This window comes from Hippocampus bargibanti, linkage group LG13 (assembly GCF_051943395.1).
Source record: "Hippocampus bargibanti isolate YZ-2025 linkage group LG13, ASM5194339v1, whole genome shotgun sequence".
Classification (NCBI taxonomy): Eukaryota; Metazoa; Chordata; class Actinopteri; order Syngnathiformes; family Syngnathidae; genus Hippocampus; species Hippocampus bargibanti.
This window is the reverse complement of record NC_142746.1, coordinates 12,076,514-12,096,723: the sequence shown is the minus strand read 5'-3', so window position 1 is coordinate 12,096,723 and position 20,210 is coordinate 12,076,514. Positions and strand designations below refer to the sequence as shown.

General features: G+C 43.8%; 1 protein-coding gene across 1 annotated transcript in view; it reads left to right on the top strand.

Annotated features, from left to right (window-relative positions):
- slit1a (slit homolog 1a (Drosophila)) overlaps nt 1-20,210 on the top strand; it is a 98,143-nt gene that overhangs the window by 64,460 nt on the left and 13,473 nt on the right. The window contains exons 10-25 of the mRNA XM_089012603.1: nt 3,321-3,392; nt 6,124-6,195; nt 6,305-6,376; nt 6,581-6,724; nt 7,999-8,162; nt 8,671-8,694; nt 10,720-10,864; nt 11,173-11,247; nt 11,322-11,465; nt 11,528-11,671; nt 11,741-11,907; nt 13,203-13,335; nt 16,637-16,705; nt 16,778-16,849; nt 16,932-17,003; nt 17,497-17,507. Coding sequence (XP_088868729.1) covers nt 3,321-3,392; nt 6,124-6,195; nt 6,305-6,376; nt 6,581-6,724; nt 7,999-8,162; nt 8,671-8,694; nt 10,720-10,864; nt 11,173-11,247; nt 11,322-11,465; nt 11,528-11,671; nt 11,741-11,907; nt 13,203-13,335; nt 16,637-16,705; nt 16,778-16,849; nt 16,932-17,003; nt 17,497-17,507 — 1,580 coding nt within the window. The remainder of the gene's footprint in view (nt 1-3,320; nt 3,393-6,123; nt 6,196-6,304; nt 6,377-6,580; nt 6,725-7,998; nt 8,163-8,670; nt 8,695-10,719; nt 10,865-11,172; nt 11,248-11,321; nt 11,466-11,527; nt 11,672-11,740; nt 11,908-13,202; nt 13,336-16,636; nt 16,706-16,777; nt 16,850-16,931; nt 17,004-17,496; nt 17,508-20,210) is intronic.

Sequence of the window (20,210 nt, the reverse complement as noted above, 5' to 3'; positions counted from 1 at the left end):
CCAAATTTGAAGGAAAGTCCAGCTGGCTGCCGCCGAGTCATTCCAATAAAGTACACACCGTTTTGCAAGAATACAGAACTATGTATGAATAAATTTATCTGCATGGCTAATAAAACAGTGAAGTGTGTAGCGTCTCATGCACAAGTACAGTCAATGCCTTGAGCTATTGTTGGCAAGTTCCTTCCAATGATCCATTCTTCTTCCCATCTATTTGTCAACCCTGTGTTTTGTTGTAATTTAGCTTCAGGGGCCAGGATGATTGACCTCTTTATAATAACAGCACATGTAGAACCTCAAAACATTGTTTCTTGAGCAGTTCTTCATTGTTATACGTGCAAGGGCAAGTCGCCTCATCTGTGCATCCGAGCGGCCATCAGATTGTTTTCTTCATTTTCACGATTGTACAGTTGAGTTGTCTTCAGCCATGGTGCTTATGATGAGATCGGTCTGATATAATTGAGCTTTCGTTTCAATTTTGATTGGACTCCTCCATATTCATGGGGCACAGAAATTGACATTTTTTTTCATGTTTTGTAGTGGGTACTACTAAGTAAGAGCTCTATTCCCTCAAATGGACATTCTTTATCACTTGAAACCAGAAGGCCAGAGGCCAGAAAGTCTCAAATTTTATTGAAGAGCTCCTCAAGGATCTTAAATTTGACATTGATGAGCCCGTAGACTCCATGTAACACAGAGCAGAGCGGAATGCTAGGTTTTCACATCCAAGTCATTTTAAAAGGTCCCCTTGCCCTTCACATCTAATTGGGACCCCACCATGGCCGCCCCCAACAAACTATGGTTCATCTTTTACAAGCCCAGGGTAAAAAAATGCTCATATATCAATGCTATTCCATCGTTTCCAACAAAGCCATACGTCTTTAGGCCCGACTCCTCCTCCTTTTATGTCCTGTACTTTCCAGTTTCAAACCTCTGAAGATGGAGGACAGTGTTTCGCTGTGGCGACCCCTTGAAGGGAAAAGCCGAAATGAAAAGAAGAAGACTTTCCAGTTTTCCAAATGACTATAGAACCTGACAGATCAACACTGAAGAATGAGCGAAAATATCAGGAAGGCTCATCTGGGGGCACCGTTTGCTGCAGTGTGCTATGAAATCCGATTCAATTACAGGAGGGCGTACTGATGTATATCAAAGCTAGCCTCGTGCCTTGTTAATGAGGTACTTATACACACACATATACATACACACAGACATACACACAATCACAGAGCCTAAGCCCTGCTCTCCCCTAATGAATGGTGGTGTTTATGGTTGCAGAGATGCAGGCTAGTTTCTTGCGAGAGTGAGACCAGTCAGCCCATATAGCAACCACAACCGATTATTATGCACTCCGATCGTGCTTAACCTCCCCATTTCCTTTCACCTGGTGTGACTTTCAAATTCATAAAGAAAGTGTTGTATCCCTCATAATGAAAGCCATGCTCGGACTTTAATGAAAAGGATCAGAATCATTGATTGTGTTGACACTGGCCCGCAGACAGACACGCATGCCAGTGCTTAGACTGACTGATTGGATGGGAAGCATTGATTGAAGATGGCACTGAGGGATTGTTTCGTTTTCTCGATCAGATGCAGCAAGTCTTTCTTGGATTGAGGGATTTAGTCACTTGCACGTATTGATTCACAAGGAGTGACAAAAAGAAAAGAAAAAAAACTCAAGCAACCAACAGTCACCGGTGACTGTGTCAGAGCAGCGAGACGAGCTTGTTGCTAAGAATAAGCACAAAAGCCCCATTGGCCCCTACGCTCGGCTGCTTTGTGAGGGCGAAGGAACCATAGCGCCGTCACTTTGTGGTAAAATTACGGACACATCGGGACAAGCAGACTAAAACAGACCGCAGGAGCGCGGCCACCGCAGGAATCTGTGGTCTGGAATCGCTGCCATCCCAAGAATGTCGATTGCGCCGCGAGATGGGCCCATGTGTAGAGGATGCTCTGACGGGGGGCGGACTCCGGATTGAACATTTTCTGAAGTTGAGCGGCGGTGGTTTATGTTTTGCAAAAACACCCCATAAACATAGCAACGAAGGCCTTCAAAGAATAAAAAAGAATAAATCATAAATGTCTGTAATTGAATGATTAAATCGTGTGGAAATGTTCTCGCTCTGAGCGCAAGACCCCCTCATTTTAAGAGGTTGCGGTTACAACGATCATCAATAATTTTCAGGTTTTAAATGATCCCCGTTTCCTTGTGGTGACAAATCGCTTTTCACGATCTCCGCTAGGCAAGCACGGGGTTTCACGTCCACGGCGCTAGCTGTCGTGCGACTGGCCGGGCGGCCGGAACCTCAGCTGGCTTGTCCAAGACCTGCTTAGCCTTGTTAAGGAGACTTTTAAAAGCTGTCAACTGACCTGCAGATAAACAGCCCCCTGCCAGCCACACCGGGGGCAGGGGGGAGTTGCTCTGGGACCAACTTAAGTAGCGTCTTGGACACGCACACGCCCACGTTAATGGCCTCTGTTGCCGTCTGCTCCCCAGTGACCATCTGACACTGATTAGGCCTCGAAATGACTGAGCAAATGTTTTTATTTTCTGTGTTGCGAAATTTCGACCGACTTTCCTTATGTTTCACCTCACTCGGATCGTTTTTGTTTTCAGGATTTGTTTCATAGGAGATCATAAGTGCTGCAAATTCTTTCATCAAGGAGAAATACAGTATGACTGTAATTTCTCGGCCTTTGCAGATCCTGTTCCACAGCACACTCGCTTGCAAAATGTTGATGGGGTTTCAGGATGTTGTCACATGCCCGCACCTATTACAGCTGGAAAATAGACCCCGCCATACCATCAGACCAATCTCACAGAAATGGGGGGGCTCAAGTCACACAACTCGACTGAAGTCGGATTTAAGTTTTAGAACTCGTGACTCGATTATGTTGTTGATATGATTAGTAAATAGACAATGGCCACTTGAAAAATTGCAACTCAAAGTTAAGAGACCAAACAGCTATGATATCGAAAATCGTCTGTCACAATGTCAAATTCCAGACACACAAGGTACACACAAGGTACACACACGGTTTGCAAAGTTGCAAGTAACAATTTGACTCCACTTTCATGAAATTATGCGGTGATTTACTTGATTTTTGCTTCAGCAATTTGGGATGTGCTTAAATCTTGAGTGTGAGACTTGGAACTCTTGATACAACTTACTCCTACCGCTCATATAAATCAGATGTGATGAAGGAGACCAGCGTAGGTATGATTTTATTTCGTGTAATGACATGACAAAACCAGAAAAGCGTTTTCTTCTGTGAAGTCAATTCTCGTTTCAACGGTTGTATTTTCGCTCCTCTCTTAGACGTCTGGAGCAGAATGGGATTAAGGCTGTTTCTGCAGGAGCCTTCTCCCCCTACAAGAAGCTACGCAGGATGTAAGTACATCAACATGGACACACTTTCACATCAAGAGGTTGCGGCAGCCTGTTGTCTGTGTCCACTGACAACGAAACACGAAATACTTATTTTGTCTACGCCCAGAGAACATATTCTCAGAGTTTGGGCGGTGAGCAGCGGGCGCTCAGATGCTACACAGTCATAATAACAGCTCTCATCTTTCCAACGGCGTTCGCTGGTATTCCCCTGCCGAGTGCCGCTACGGCCTCCGTGACAAACATAAACTGCGGCTGGCCGGGATGCCGAAGTGCACAGAGAGTGTGCTGGAATGAAATGGCTGAGGCTTGGCTGTTGGGCGAGAGTGAGAACAGCGACAGGCCCGTAGTTGAGCTGTCCCGTCACTCAGCCGCAGTCTATAACGCCACTGGGCCCGTCTCACATAGCTCTGAGTAAAGCAAAGAAAAGCGGAAGGTCAGGGAGTTTTTATGCTCAACTTCAAGGCCGCTTCTAGCCGTTTCGTCTCTACGGCTGGTAGTCACTGGGGAGGAGGGAGCGGAATCCTGTGTCAATCTTTGTTTTGGTACAAAAACAAGTATTTTGGTCCGAGAACACAAGTACACCAAACTGGATTGGGAGTGAGTAAAATTAAAAAGAGACCCATGCCTAGTTTAGCTGTATTGAATGATTCAAGATTTCCGCAGTGTTTTCATTTGTAATTTGGATAACCTAGCTTCTTTATACTTTCTTGAAGAAGGGAATCATAGTCAAATACACTTTACAGCAGGGGTCGGGAACTTTTTTTACTAATAGAGCCATAAAAAAATATTTAGAAATGTTTTTCAGTGAGAGCCACAGAGTCAAGTGCCACTGACATTCGACTGTTTCATTGATAGTATTGTTTTATTGCAAATTATAATCACGGCAGAACCTGTTCTCTCCGTAACGGCGAATCCTTCGGTCCATTCAACCTGAAGTATACAATACTCTGCATCTCTTTTTCTTTTCGCCATTTTATTCGTTGGTCACTAACTTTGAGCTAATGACCCAGTGGGCTTATTCAAAAGGGGATGTTTATCTATTTGGGCAGCAACGGCAACATAGGTCAGTATCATCCAATCAAAATTCCTCCCAAAGCCAACTAGGCCAATATCATCCACTCAAAATTGGTCTTTCGGACAACTGCAGCCTAAACAGGAAACGAGCCAAAAAGCGAGAATATTTTATTTTATCTGCGAGCCAGATGCAATTATCAAAAGAGCCATATGTGGCCATCGGTTCCCAACCCCTGCTTTAGAGTATACAGCAAGAAAAAGAAAATTCGGATCTTCGGTGTGGTACACCCGAAACACGGGCCGTTACAGTTTCTGCATTTAGCATCAATGATGTTCTTACGGTATGTCGACTTTGACCCTCACACTTGCGTTGATTCAGCTGGCCGCGTTCCGATGGACTACCTCAGTACACGCACGGTTTCAACAGCACCTATACATCATATGTTGCAACCTCCATTGGATATCATCTGCAGATGTCTTTATTATGTCTCTCCTGGGATACGGATAAAATATGTCAGATGTGATCCATCCCAGTTAAATATAGGCTGATGATATACAGTATATGCACTATGCACCATTGGTCTTTCTATTCTGGTGTATTCTTGGCCTTACGCCTCTTTGTGACACTGTGTATCTTCTTATCCTGGGATACACACACACACACACACACACACACACACACACACACACACACACACACACACACACACACACACACACACACACACACACACACACACACACACACACACACACACACACACACACACACACGCACACCTACGCACACACACACACACACTGTGGTGTCTGAGTTTTCAGACAGAGCAGATGTTGGCTCTTTATTGAAATTTCCAAACCCAGAGCGGCAATACGAAATTATTTAACTGTGACCCCCAAATATGAACTTATGCCCCTTCTTTATCACCTGACGATTTTGTTCCAAAAGTGTTGAGAGTGGACTGGAATTTTTAGTCCACAGTGCACCCCATCTCCTCTTCCCTCCTTTCTCTCTCTCTCTCTCTCTCTCTCTCTCTCTCTCTCTCTCTCTCTCTCTCTCTCTCTCTCTCTCTCTCTCTCTCTCTCTCTCTCTCTCTCTCTCTCTCTCTCTCTCTCTCTCTCTCTCTCTCTCTCTCTCTCTCACACACACACACACACACACTCTCTCACCAACTCTGCTTCCAGTGAGTGTTGCATTCACAGCCACACAAAGGATTAGTGGTTAACGTGTGGGAAGGAGGTTATGGATCCTATTAACAACTGTAATGTTAACAAGCAGCCTACTGTCAGTCACGCATATCATGTTTAATAACTCGGCAGCTTTGTATGATAACACTTCTGGCATCTGTTAGCTTGCTCCTGCATGACTGCATGTTTACATTTGTTTCAACAAAATACGAAGTTGGACATAAAACTTGGATGAATTGACACCTTTCCCTAAACTCACAACCGCTGTGGGTTCCGCTATCAGGATCCATTCCATCCATCCTGTGTCAATGGTTCTTGACTGCATTCGAATGCAGGCCAAAATAAATGTGCATAAGTGTGGAAAGAAAAGCCGCTTCTATATACAGTACTTATATATTTATTTATTTTCCCAAATATGGGTTAAAGCTCTGGGATGACATTTATGAGCTCCTCTTTTGATGTGCTGGCTGTAATTTGATTTGTGCCATCCAATCCGAGTGTCTCCCTGATGAATGTTCTTGACCAACAGAGACCTGAGCAACAACCAGATCTCGGAGATTGCCCCAGACGCCTTCCAGGGCCTGCGTTCCCTCAACTCGCTGTAAGTGTTCCTTCCAGAGGCCCGTTTTTGTGTATGTGTGCCTGCATACATTTTCATCTGGCTTGTCATTTTTTGGGGTTTAAATCATGCATGTGTTGTGATCTCTCAGCGTGTTGTATGGAAATAAGATCGCCGACCTGCCCAAGGGTGTCTTTGATGGCCTCTATGCTCTGCAACTGCTGTAAGAACGCATACACACACTCGCACAAATACACGAGGCAGACAAAAAAACTTTACACACACTCAAAGGATGAAGTTTGAACCTTTAAGTAAACTTTGTATCTGTGTTTAGTTCCTCAGCTGTAACACGTAATAAATGAATGAAAAAAAATCAAGTCTGACAAACCCTGATTCACTCTTGTCTTTATCATCATTGCTTTCGCAGTTTGCTGAACGCCAACAAGATTCACTGCGTCCGTGCCAACACCTTCCAGGACCTGCAGAACCTCTCGCTGCTGTCGCTCTACGACAATAAGATCCAAATTCTGACCAAGGGCACTTTCGCTTCACTGCGAGCGATACAGACCCTGTGAGTGAAACACATGATGATAAACTCTCTTGGACGCCATAAATCCCCACCACACGTCGAATTTTGGTCTGTGAAGGCTTTGGAATTTCTCAAAATGGAATGATATGTTAGAAAATAGGGTAAATCTATCATCCTTGAAACTACATGTACACACAGAATTCTGCACATACAAACTAGAAAAAAACAATTAGCTTTGACTTCCACTGTGGAATTTTATTCCCAACAATACAAAACACATTTCTCAAAATCATCTACCAGCTCGGGCTAGAACATATTTAACTCATTCACTGCCAGACGTGTCCACTTTAGAGCCAGGGTTTTTGTCATTGTCACTCAAATTCCAAGACCCAGAGAATATTGAGTTTGAGGACTACACAAACATTTCATTGTTTATATAGTCCTAAATATACATGAAAAAAAGGACATGCTGACCCCTTATGGAATGGAAAAACATTACCAGAGGTCTGGCCAGCGCTTTATCGCACCCAAGCAAGGAAAAAAAAAAACAAAACCCGAACCAATTCGGGAATGGCGCTCAACGTCATATTTTAAATTCCCGTATAAATTCGTGAATGGCAGTGAATGAGTCAACACACGACAACTTTTCCCAGTGATGGTTTCAGGGTTGTCAGCAGGGTTGTCAAACTCAAGGTCCGTGAGCCAGATTCAACTCTCCACAGAATTTGGTTTAAAAAAACCTTGTAGCTAAACTGATAAAAATACAAATACAGGCGCTCTTATGGAATATGATGGGATGATCATTGGGGTTCCCGTAAAGCACATGAGAAATGTAAGAGCCTCATGCTTGAGTTGCACACCGAGGCCGTGAACAAATACAGTGCAGCTCAACTTCTCTCAAGGAGACGTCATTGCTTGTGATTTGGTTTTAATATTAGGGAGGCATAAATGCAAATGACTTTTCAGTGTTAATATTTTTCAAATGTGAAATCTGTGCTGTGACCAAACAAACGTTCCTGCACCACATTTCAGCACATGTAATAAAACGTATGTACTGAACCGCATGTTTTTTTTTTTTTTTTTGATGGGCTGTTGCCATTACACCTTAATGTGGTTTCACTATTATAAAGCAGCACCCCCTGAGGGCAACCATGAACAATTTGGCTGGTGATGAAAACAAGTTTGACACCCCCTGCTGTAAAACAAGCCTCTCGTCACCGCATCATTCAGCGACGGCATACATGTTCCAGTAAACCCGAAGCAAAATATTCTACCTTCAAAAAAGAACTCGAACCGTGTCTATTTACTCCCTGCAGTCACCTGGCCCAGAATCCATTCATCTGCGACTGTAACTTGAAATGGCTTGCCGACTACCTGCGCTCCAACCCCATCGAGACCAGTGGCGCCCGCTGTGCCAGCCCCCGTCGGCTTGCCAACAAACGCATCGGGCAGATCAAGAGCAAGAAATTCCGCTGCTCTGGTAGGCTAAAGAACTCCAAGTGATTCTCCCTTTTTTTACTTCAAAGTGGACTTCTCTCTTATCTGTTGCCTTGTTTCGTCAATCACTCAATGGCTGACATTATTAGTTTGCCCTCTTTACATGATGCATTGACAGAATTATTGAATCAATCCATCATGTGTTGGACTGCACACTTTGACTCCTCCATCTTCCATTACATGATATACATTTTTGGCGATCACTGTTCAGGAGACAAGTTTAAGACTACGTATGGTCCAAAATGTTATTTCCCCACAATGTCTTTGGCCATTTCTGTACATTCCCATTCATCTGCCAACATACTGTTTGCCCTTACACGGTGATGTAAGGGCCAACTGTTATGCCTTATTGGGCCCTTTTTCATCTCCACAGAAATCTCACATTCATATATCACACACATTGCGTCATATATAAGCTCAGTTTTATATATGACAGTGTACAAGCATAGCGCCCACTGACATCATTCCCTTTGTCTTTTTCTCCATCACAGCCAAGGAGCAGTACGTCATCCCAGGTGAGTTCATGTCAACCGTTGTCTTCCTCTGTGCTTTGACATCCTCAACCCATTTTTTCCCCTACCCGCTTCAAACATTCCTTTCAGATGAACAAGTGAATCATATTTTTAGTTCAGGAAGTAAACAGGTGGTGGTATCCATGCCATAAGCCAACCGAGCCAGCGAGTGAAGATACCTTTGTGTGTTTTCAATATGATAAATGGGTGAATGTTTTTCTCTGCCCTCAGAGACTCTTTGCTTTGGCATTAGCGCACTTGAAAGTCTCTCAATAATGGAGGGAATGTGTGTCTTCCGTAAGTAAAGATAATTAAGCCCGTCAGGGGGTCCGCGATTTCTATCTGCGGATGTTTCCGGATGGCTTGGAAAGGAACTTCCAAGGAAATAAATTACGCAGAGAATCGGTGATATCGTGATCCACCGTCTTGACTTCAGTGTGTGTGTTAATGAATATGCAAGATGTGATCATGCTGGCTTAGAGAGCAAATGAGATACACAAGAAGGAAGAAAATAAAATGTGATCGTTGGAGTTTATGGTTTTTTTGGCACCCCCCAGATAACAAAAAACAGATGTGCAGCAATTCTTCTGTTGAACAAAAGTCCTGGGACACGTTTTTTTCTTTGAGTGTAACCCTATTAGGTCAGTCCCTTTGTATCTTAATTCGTCGGATATTTTGGACATTTCCATGCATTAATCTCCATTGAAATCGTTTGGGTAAGAACATTTTCAGCTCTGGTGTGACCGGAAAGGTCCATAACAATTAGTTTAATGTGCATGAACTTCAAAGACATAAAGAGGGTGAACCAGGCCATATTCACTAAACTAAATGAACGCCCCATAATTCCTACAAACACATTCCGAAAGGGAACAACTTCCTCTGGAGGCGGCCTTGTATCCCAATACTTTTGTCCACAGAGGATCAGAGTGGATTAAAGAGCTCCTCATTTTGTGACATTTTTAAGAGGAAAAAAAATCCCATATGATGTGCTTTGGGGTTCCACGCAGTAAAAGCATTGCCACTATGTACTTATTGATACTAATAACGATGACTCATAAATCTCTCTGGGGGACGCCTTGGCGTCGTCACCATCAAAGCTTGGAGCGCACTTGGCCTTTCATGACTTCCTCCCCTGCAGGAATTGCAGTTTCCTGTTGTCTGGTCGAGGGAAAGTTCCCTAATGAGCTCTTTTACTGTGTCCAAGGGAAGTTATTTCTGCGAATATCATCCATTCTTCAATGTCTCATAAAGTCAACAAGACTTTGGGGTGATGCAATGACAACAGATGACGTCCCGTTATTTGGATGCATTATCGCGTGACGTAATGTGCAAACTTAACAGAGGCGGAGAGGTGCGCCGCTGCGTAGCATGCAACAGGGGAAGGCTACATAAAATGTCATTCTAACAGAAAACACCGGGTTGTCCCCTCTAAATGGAACATATGAACACACACACACACGCACAAGCACTGTGTTCTTAGTGGCTCCCGAAGCTGTTCCATTATTGAGCAGTCCCGATGTATCCGGCAGCGCACTTTTTGGCACGTAACAGCTATTCATAGACAGAGAGAGGAAGTGCAGGGAAACGTCTCGCAATCCCCTGCCAACCTGCTTCCTCCCATGCATGTCTTCTATCAGGAACAGGGTTGGCAAAAGTACTCACACGTCTTCGCTCTGATCAGGACCGCCTTTCATCTTTCATCTGTCTCCACCTGACTGGCCAAGTCCTCCCGGGGACCTCTGCTTCACTGAAGCCGAGTGTCCGAATCCTCGTTGCCGTAGTTATCTTTCTCCCCAGTTACCGTTCCTTTTCGGCCCGCTGCTCACCTTCCTAAAATAAGCCCCTCATTCAAGCCCCCCCATCCCTATGAATGGCAGAGGTGCCTCCGCCACAGGCACATCAGGTCAATAGCAAGTGAGATCCAAACTGCAGAAATGGTGGAGATGCGTGACTCGCGAACGTATCATGAAAAAGGGCTGATGCCATCGCTTCCCTGCATGACGGCTTGCGTTTCGTTCTTCATGTCAGGTGCCGAGGACGCCCGGTTGAATAATGCTTGCAACAGCGATCCCGTGTGTCCAGCCAAATGCCGCTGCGAGGCCAACGTGGTGGACTGCTCCAACCTGAAACTCACCAAGATCCCCGAACACATTCCGTCATCCACCACTGAGTTGTAAGCAATGCGTTTCGCACATACTTTATGGAATCTGTTCTCTTTTACGGTCCTAAAAATACATTGGATTAACACTTTGCCAAGCAAAATTTGCGCGTTCCCCTCTGTCCAATTTAAACATTTGGAAAGTGCCAGCCAAACCCACAAGATTAGTTCAAATCTCAAAGTAAGGAAACCCTGTTCTCAAAGTCAAAGTCAGCTTTATTGTCAAATATGCTAAGATGCTGTCAGTAATAGAACGTTATTGTTTTATTTTTTTAATTAAAATTGTGTTATGGCAAAAACAAAATATCAATCCTTTCCTTCAGGCGCCTCAACAACAATGACATCACCACTCTAGAGGCCACTGGCGTGTTCAAGAGCCTCACCCAGCTCAAGAAAATGTAAGACTCAGGTTTAACCTTGTGACTTTTATCGTCGCTTCGACATTACCTCATTCCGCGTTTGCTCTCGACAGCAACCTCAGCAATAACAGAATCACGGAGATTGAGGATGGCGCCTTCGAGGGTGCCTCATCCATCAATGAGCTTCACCTCACAGCCAATCAGATCGACACGGTCCGGAGCGAGATGTTCCGTGGCCTGGAGGGGCTGCGCATGCTGTAAGAACGCACATTTTAATTCAAGTCTACTGCTTCCTGAAGCTCCGTCTGTTTCACCACAGGATGCTACGGAACAACAAGATCAGCTGCGTCCACAACGATAGCTTCACCGGCCTCCACAACGTGCGTCTGCTGTCTCTCTACGACAACCAGTTGACCACCATCACCCCCGGTGCTTTCGATACCCTGCAGACCCTCTCCACTTTGTGAGACCCCAATTCTGCCTTTGTAAAATTCTCACGGTCACGCCTCCTTACACGCTACCCCTCTGGCAGGAACCTTCTTGCCAACTCCTTCAACTGTGACTGCCGCCTGTCCTGGCTGGGGGACTGGTTGAGGAGCAGAAAGATTGTTACGGGGAACCCTCGATGCCAGCGTCCGGCCTTCCTCAAGGAGATCCCCCTGCAGGATGTCGCACTGCCTGATTTCCGCTGTGAGGAAGGTACAGTATGTTCACACTGAGATCTCATTCCCGCAGTTTGCCCACATTTGACCGAACACGGCTATTTACATATATTGAACCAAGCCATCTTCACTCTTTGTCTAAAGTACATTCAGGGAATCAAGATGGAGGTATGATTAGAACTTATACTCAAGAATTAGAAATACAAGAGAACTAAACAATAAAAAATGTGCATGATAATGTGCATGATAATTTCTTTTTATTAAGAGGCTATTTGAGCACTGGTGTCAAACTCAAGGCCGGCGGGCCAGATCTGGCCCACCACAGCATTTATATGGCCCATGAAAGCAAATGAACGATGATTGCTAACATCAGTCCCAAAATGTCACCTTCTTATTTGTAATAAATAAGCGCCACATTATATGTGTTTTCTTATTTCCAAGCAATTGTTGAATTAACCATTATTCTTGACTTCCTTTGATGTTTTCTCCAGAAAAATCAGCTTGACACCCGAGTGTTAGAGAATACAAATTGTGCTTGATGCAAACAAGAAGCACGTTGTTCACATGAGTTTAATCATGCCAGGGACTAGAGTACTTTCCATAAAATACCTTTTCGTTTCTGGAGGGTTTTTTTGGCAACACCTCTCATAGTTTTATTAAAAATTCAATGTGCAGGTAACATAGCATTTGTAGGGTTATGCTAATATTCATTCCCTCAGTTTGTCCTGAGTTCATGAAAAATCAGTTGTCCACTTTGCTCAAACATTCTCAGAACTTTAGTTGTATTTATATATTTATACTTATTTTTATCACAGCTTTTCAACTACGCTACGCTACGTGTGCGATCCGCGTACACTGCCAGTGATCATTTGCAATAATGAGCGCTATTGTCCAGCTCTTTGTTTACCGAATAGATTGCAGCTGAGCACCTCCTAAGCTGATTGTCGATGTCGGGACAAGCGGAGCTATTGAGCCGTTTGCCTTATTGACCGGCCATCTTATTTGCAGCGGAATTATTGTTCGTCTCCAGGCCTCTGGGCCAGCTTCCATTCTTTGCCCAGGCCGGTCAATATTATATTACTCGGGCTCCTTTATCTCGTTCCCCGTAGACTTCCTATCTTTTCTTTGTCTCAATAGGCCACTGTCACTTTGAGAGATTGTGCTATTTGCGCTTTGTCTTGCCTTTCAACTTTTCATTCTTTCAACACTTTCTCCCGTGGCTCTGACAGCTCCCGACACAGGCTGTAATCTATGCAGCTCCGGCACTCTGTCACCCCGCGGCGCCTTTCCCCAAGTGTAACTACTGCCCCGCAATTTCCTCTCTTTCCTTAGGCCACGAGGAGTCAACTTGTGTGCCGAGACCTCAGTGCCCCAGTGAGTGCACTTGCCTGGAGACGGTGGTCCGCTGCAGTAACAAGCACCTCCACACGTTGCCCAAAGGAATCCCCAGAAATGTAACCGAACTGTAAGTGCCGACGCTGCTTTCCAGTTGATCGGTTATGTGATTTTGACTGTGGATACTAGTACAGTAAATAATCCATCACTGTAGCCATTTAACCCACTATATTGTAAGCCATTATGAAGTAAATGTGCGAAGTCATGTTTTACAAGCATCATCGTGAACAAAAAGGCATTCCAAAAACATTCATGTTAGGTTAATTGTAGACTTCAAATTGCCCCTCGCCTGCGTAAGAATCAGTCTAGGGCAGTGGTCGGGAACCTTTTTGACTAAGAGAGCCATAAAAGTAAAATATTTAGAAATGTTTGTCAGTGAGAGCCACACATACACACGTACTGTACACACATGCACACACATGATTTCAATGAAAATGCCGCTGCTCACCAGCACACAAAAAAAATCCGGTGACTGTAAAGTGTCCTTGAGAGTTGTGAAAGACACTTAGAAATTAAATTTATTATAATTATTATTCTAAAATTTCAGAATGTATTATTTAATATAACTTTGTGATAATACTCACCATTAATATGAATAGTTTTCCGTTCCTCATGATTGGGGAAAAAAAATCCAGCCAAACGATGGGAACGAAAGTCAACTTGCCGGATCCATAGGCGAAGCTACTGCTAGCTAGCCTGCACAATGCTCATTAGCTTGCACGCTTGCTTTGCAAGTATATTGATGCTAACGTTACCATGGGGCTTGTCAAAGTGCCACTGATATACAACTGTTTCATTCATGGTATTGTTTGATTGCAAATTAGAATCATGGCAGAACCTTTCTTCTCCACAAAGGCGAATCCTTCGGTCCATTCAATCTGAAGCGTACAATACTCATCATTTTTTTACTCGTCAGGCTGATTTAAAAGGGCGCCTTTACCTGTTTCGACATCAACAGCCATCTAGGTCATTATCATCCAATCAAAATTGCTCTTTGAACATCAACAGCCACCTTAGGTTAGTATCATCCAATCAAAATTGCGCTTTACCCCAACTGCCGCCCAAACAAAAGGAACAGCGAAAAAGCGATATGTCTTTAGTTTTATCGGCGAGCCAGATGCAATCATCAAAAGATCCATATATGGCTCGCGAGCCATAGGTTCCTGACCCCTGGTCTAGGGCAAGGGTGTTAAACTCATTTTTGCCACATTGAAGTTACGTTGTCCTTTCGTGGGCTGTTATGAATTTTGGGCAAGCCATTAGAGTGTTTAATCCCCTCCATATATTCCATTCAGACCGCAAAACAAATCAACAAATAACTGGTTTTAAAATTTGAAGTAAAAAATAGTGAAATCGTTTTTTTGGTTTACGCGGGACAGTTTGAAGTTTTGATTCCAATTTGAGCAAGCATCATGGCATTTGACATGCTTGATTTTATTTCGCCGGCTGAATAAAATCATGTGGTGGGCCAGATTTGGCCCCCGGGCCTTGACTTCGAAACCTAGTATAGGGCGAGAGGGGAATGCATCCCTACGGTAGGCGTGACAGGCGATCGAGGCAAAGGAAATACACTAATAAAGGCTAATCTAGTCAAATCTAATCGAATCTCATCAGTTTGGAGATGAGAGCATGAGAAGAAAAGTAGCCCAGAAGCCCCCGCAGTTGTTCTCACAGTCGTTCTTCATGTGCTCTTCCCCTGCAAGCCTTGGGGGCTCGCACTGATGTCACTCTCTTACCGGTGGCCAAGGTTCTGTACGTGTGTGTGTATGTGCGCATACTTGTGTCAGGGCCAAAAGCCTGTCCACGATAGCAGAGGGGAGCAAGAGGACATTTTAATGAGCGCTTTTCAATGGAAAAGGGGAGGCAATGGAACTTTCCAATACTGCTGTGAGCACTCGATGCACACACACACACACACACACACACACACACACACACACACACACACACACACACACACACACACACACACACACACACACACACACACACACACACACACACACACACACACACACACACACGGTTGCACGCCTTGAGGCTTGTCATTGTCCCAGCAGGTGTGACCAGGTGGGGCCACTCTGTTTGGGCCTTTCATGTAGTCATCTGGAGCGCTCGCAACACCCTCATTATCTAAAGTGTCCTGAGCACCATCATTACCTATTATTAGCCCGCAGTCCAAAGCCCCCCCCCCCCCTAACTAACCAGTACGCCCCTTTCTTCAGCCCACCAACTTTTGAATACAGTCGACAAAAGCAAGGCGAAAGACCCCCACAGCTCCTCTCAGGCCATTTGTCACGGTGGCAGCCCTCTGCTAGCACTTTACTTTGGCAGCGTCTGCAGCCTCCGAGGCATGATGACAACCATGGTGGGCTGCAAGAGAACACACACGCGTGGGAGTTGGTGTCTTTTTCAAGAGGTCCCGGATTTTCTGTGTCGCAATGACTTTTGTCTGTGCTTTACTCTTGCAATTGTACCCTTGTATCCATCTAAATTCAACGTGTATGCTGGATGGCTTTTTGGGCTCCGTATTTGACAACATGTCATGATGTGTTGCATATCGGACCCCCTCCAAAACAACATGTTTGAATATCCATCCATCCATCCATTTTTCGTACCGCTTACTCCTCATTAGGGTCGCAGGGGGTGCTGGTGCCTATCTCAGCTGCCTTCTGGCACGAGGCGGGGGACACCTTGAATTGGTTGCCAGCCAATCGCAGGGCACACAAAGACGAACAACAGTCACATTCACACCTAGGGACAATTTGGAGTTTGTCAATCTGCCTGCCATGCATGTTTTTGGAGTGTGGGAGGAAACCGGAGGACCCGGAGAAAACCCACGCGGGTCCGGGGAGAGCATGCAAATTCCACACAGGGAGGCCTGACCGGGTCGCGAACCGGCGACCTCTGCACTGTGAAGCTGTTGTGCTAACCACTCAACTACCGGGCCGCCCCCATGTTTGAATATCTCAAGGGGATTTCCAGAAGTGTACTTCAACGTCATAAAAGTGGAGATCCACATGTAATATTCTTGAGTACGACCCATTTTCTCTGTTTGCACGTAAGGATTCATACCCTCTTCAAAAGAGCATCAACAACAACTCAACATATTGAAAGTCTTTGATGCGATGCTTTTCTTTAAACATTGCTAATCCTTCTCGCGCCCAGACTTCCCTTCTCTAGCAGCTGGCCTCTTCCAACAAAAGCAACATATTTCTTCGCAACATGATAGAAACATAGCTTTGACCGCCAAGGATTAATAGTAATCATAAACTAAAGACAGGATTATTTCTCTCTTTAGTATACGCAGCATTAAATTATGTTCTGTACAGCAGTCGAAATGAATATGTGATATTTTTTTTTTCCTTCAGGTACCTGGATGGGAACCAGTTTAGCGTGCTACCAAAGGAGCTGTCCACCTTCAAGTTCCTTCAGCTTGTGTAAGACTCCTTTGTTTGTGTGATCTCAGAGAACAATAACAGGACGTAAACCATCTTGAATCCCTTTTTTAGGGATCTGAGCAACAACAAGATCAACTCTCTGACCAATTCGTCTTTCGCCAACATGAGCCAGCTCACAACCTTGTGAGTTCATTCTCTCAAAACATGCAAATGAATGCAGTTTTCTTTTTACTGTCTTTATTGTTTTTTTTTTTTACATTCACAGAATCCTGAGCTACAACTCCTTACGCTGCATTCCCAAAATGGCCTTTAGTGGACTGCACTCTCTCCGGCTACTGTGAGTTCCAAAACGTTCCGCTTTCTTTCAGTGCTTTGCAAACCCGATACATCAAATATCACCGCAAATATCACGTGGTTCTCCAAGTATCACCATAACTACTAATAATGAAATACAACAGGTTTATAACAAGGTGCAGGTTTTATTCCTCAAAGTATATATATATATATATTTTTATAATTTAATTTAACCAGTCAAACGATCGCACTCCATGCTGATGTTTGACTTGGACATTTTCTAAGTATTGTTAAAAGCCGACAAAAGAAAACATCCGTGGATCAGTTCTTTACAAAACACCAGGCTAAACCACTTTTCAGAGAGAACAGGAAGTAAAGAGGGCAACAAATGATGAGAGCTTTATCGTTAAATGTCAATAATTTTTCTTCTTTACTCAATTCTTTGTTTTTGCATTATGCACAACTCTCATTTATTGTGCAATGATCCAATTGTAACTTGTATTTGTTACAGATTTTGATGCATTTTTGTGCTTTAGAAAAATGTTAGGTCTGAATTTTGGGGGCCTTGGAATGGATTAGATCATTTACGTGGAAAATGGGTCTCTACTTACATAATGCTTCAGTTCAGAAATTGGTATTGAAAAAAATGGTTGACTGAATGTTTGGGCAGATGAAAAGTTTTATGCATTCGAAAAATCCACTTCAGGCCCGACAATATGCTTGACCAAGAACATGGAATAACACACTCAGTAAGATGAGAAGAAAAAGAGAAAGCATGAAAAAAGTACACAATAGACCAAGAATGTTATTTTGAGAAGTTCTGCATTCAGCCTAAATGAGCGATTAAAAAGAATATTTGACAAACGAGGGATAGGGGGGCAGCAGATGTTGAGAATTTTTGATAAACTCCAGAGAAGTGCGCCGTCTAAACAGTTATGACAGCTTATGAATACACTCACACAAACACAACCTCTGACCCATTTTTTTTCTGTGCACAAACTGCAACCTCGGCGTTCGGCACCCGCAGCCCACACCTCGCCGGAACCGCTGCGCACAGTCACCGTGACACTGATTACCCGAGAATGTTCACCCGCGCGAACCGCAATGGCTTTGACGATGCCTGCGAGCCTTTGATTGTGCCCTCTTGCTGACCATGGGCTACAAATGGCGACGAATCGCTCTGCTCAGTAACTGAGATGTTCCATATAAACATGTGCGACACTTAAATGATGAAAACCCAAGCGAGATTTGGAGCCTTTGCCTCACGTTCCAACTCAAATCGACGGCCTCGCTCACTGAGGCCAGACACAGTGGAGACTCGCGTACATATGTTTTTGTGTGTGTGTAGACCAGAGGTGTCAAAACATTTTTTTCCTTTGAGTGCTGCATGCATAGAAAGGCTACAAGGACCACTTCATCATCCTTCAGCTTTGTTTTCTTCAATACCCTAAAAATAATCCATAAGTGAAGGGAAGGATTTCCCGCATGCGAATTACAGTAATGCCCCTCTATCGCTGGATCGACCTTCCAGACCACCACCGCAATAAGTGAAATCTGTGATTTAGAAAGTCCAAACTTAAAGGCATGTTTTTATAACGTTGGCAGCACTTTTTAGGTCTCAAACACGCTGAAAAGTGTGTTGAGTGAGATCAAGACCAATGGTTATCAAAAATATTGAACAAGGTACTGATCCCTCAATGTACTTGACTTCAACAAATCCCATTTTGATTTTTCCAAAATCAACTTATCATCCCATTAGATATCTCAGTACCTGAAATACGTACACAAATGATCATCAGTATACCGTCATTTTTTCAACAAAAGGTTGTGCTCAAACAAAAATGAACAACTCTTCCCGATTCGTTTCTTTTTTTAAATGTATGTCACGGTAGTCTGCCATCTAGTGGTTGATGGTGGAATGACATCTGATCAATGTAAAACCTATCAACTGTTAAATATTAAAACCTAAAATCTATTATTATTTTTAACTTATTTAATTCGATTTCACAGCCTTCAGATATGAGTATGATGTGCAATGTTCATGGTTGCTGTTCACGACCGCATTCACCAGCAAGACTCAGCATAACCTCAGACATGCATTATAAATGGTGGTAGTACAACATGACGATATAATGCGCATTATTAAACTGACAATGACTTATAAATTGTACAAGCTCAAATGACAAATCAGACCAAGAACCATTAACAGTAATTAACCGACACTCATTACAAGTAATTACAATGAAATTGCTAATAGATTATACTTATGAATTGCATGAAATTTGCTACTGATTGAATCAGTTTACTGATTAAATGCTACGTTAACATGGTAGTCAGTACATTACAATAACGTTGTAAGAAGCTCTGTAATCAATTTGATCACGATTTGCCTGTAGATGATAGCTAGAATTTGTGTCATCGTTACAGTATTTCGCAGTAGCTTATCTTAAGAGCTTGGAATCATCAGATTAGACGCTAGTCCTTATCGAGTCACACGAATACATGATGTCACTTACAGACAGTCTAGCTTATGCATTGATGTCCTATTACATAGTCAATGCTATCACATTCTATGTCTCTGCATGCACCGTCGAATCCTCCTGTCTTGCCGCTACTCCGAAGTTGCGTGACGCTGCAGAGTCCGACTAATAAGCTCCTGCGCGAGCACAGCTGAGTGAGTGTCGCTGATGAAACGGACGCCTGCTTCACGCGATGCGCAGAAAGCGCTGGCTACATGAGCACTGAGCGTTGCAATAGCACGCATCTACAGTTACGGCTGCGCGTAATCACTGGCAGCACGTCGCGTAGTCCACTGTTGGATACGAACAGGATCGGATTCTCCTGTCTGGATCAGACAGTTGGCCGAGATAACTCTGCATAGCTGATTGTCAGATAAAGGCTAGATGCTGGTCAGTAGATGTAAATTCTGAAGAAGACTAGTTAGCATTTGCTGAGTCAGCTCTTCAAGATCATAGAATATTGTAGACTGTTACTCATGAGCCGATAGACATAGCAGAAATTGATGTTCTAGTGTGTCAATATTCATAATCGAACTGTTTATTCTTGAGCCAAGTATTCAAGAATTATCTGCGATTTTCGTATACTGATTAATGGTCCATGACCAGTTTACACTGTTAATCATTTGCATACGCAGTATGAATATACATGCCAGATCCTTCTGAAGCAACGGCAGCATATATCATCAATGTCATAAATTCGGCTAGAACGCCATGCAATCGCATAAATTGAC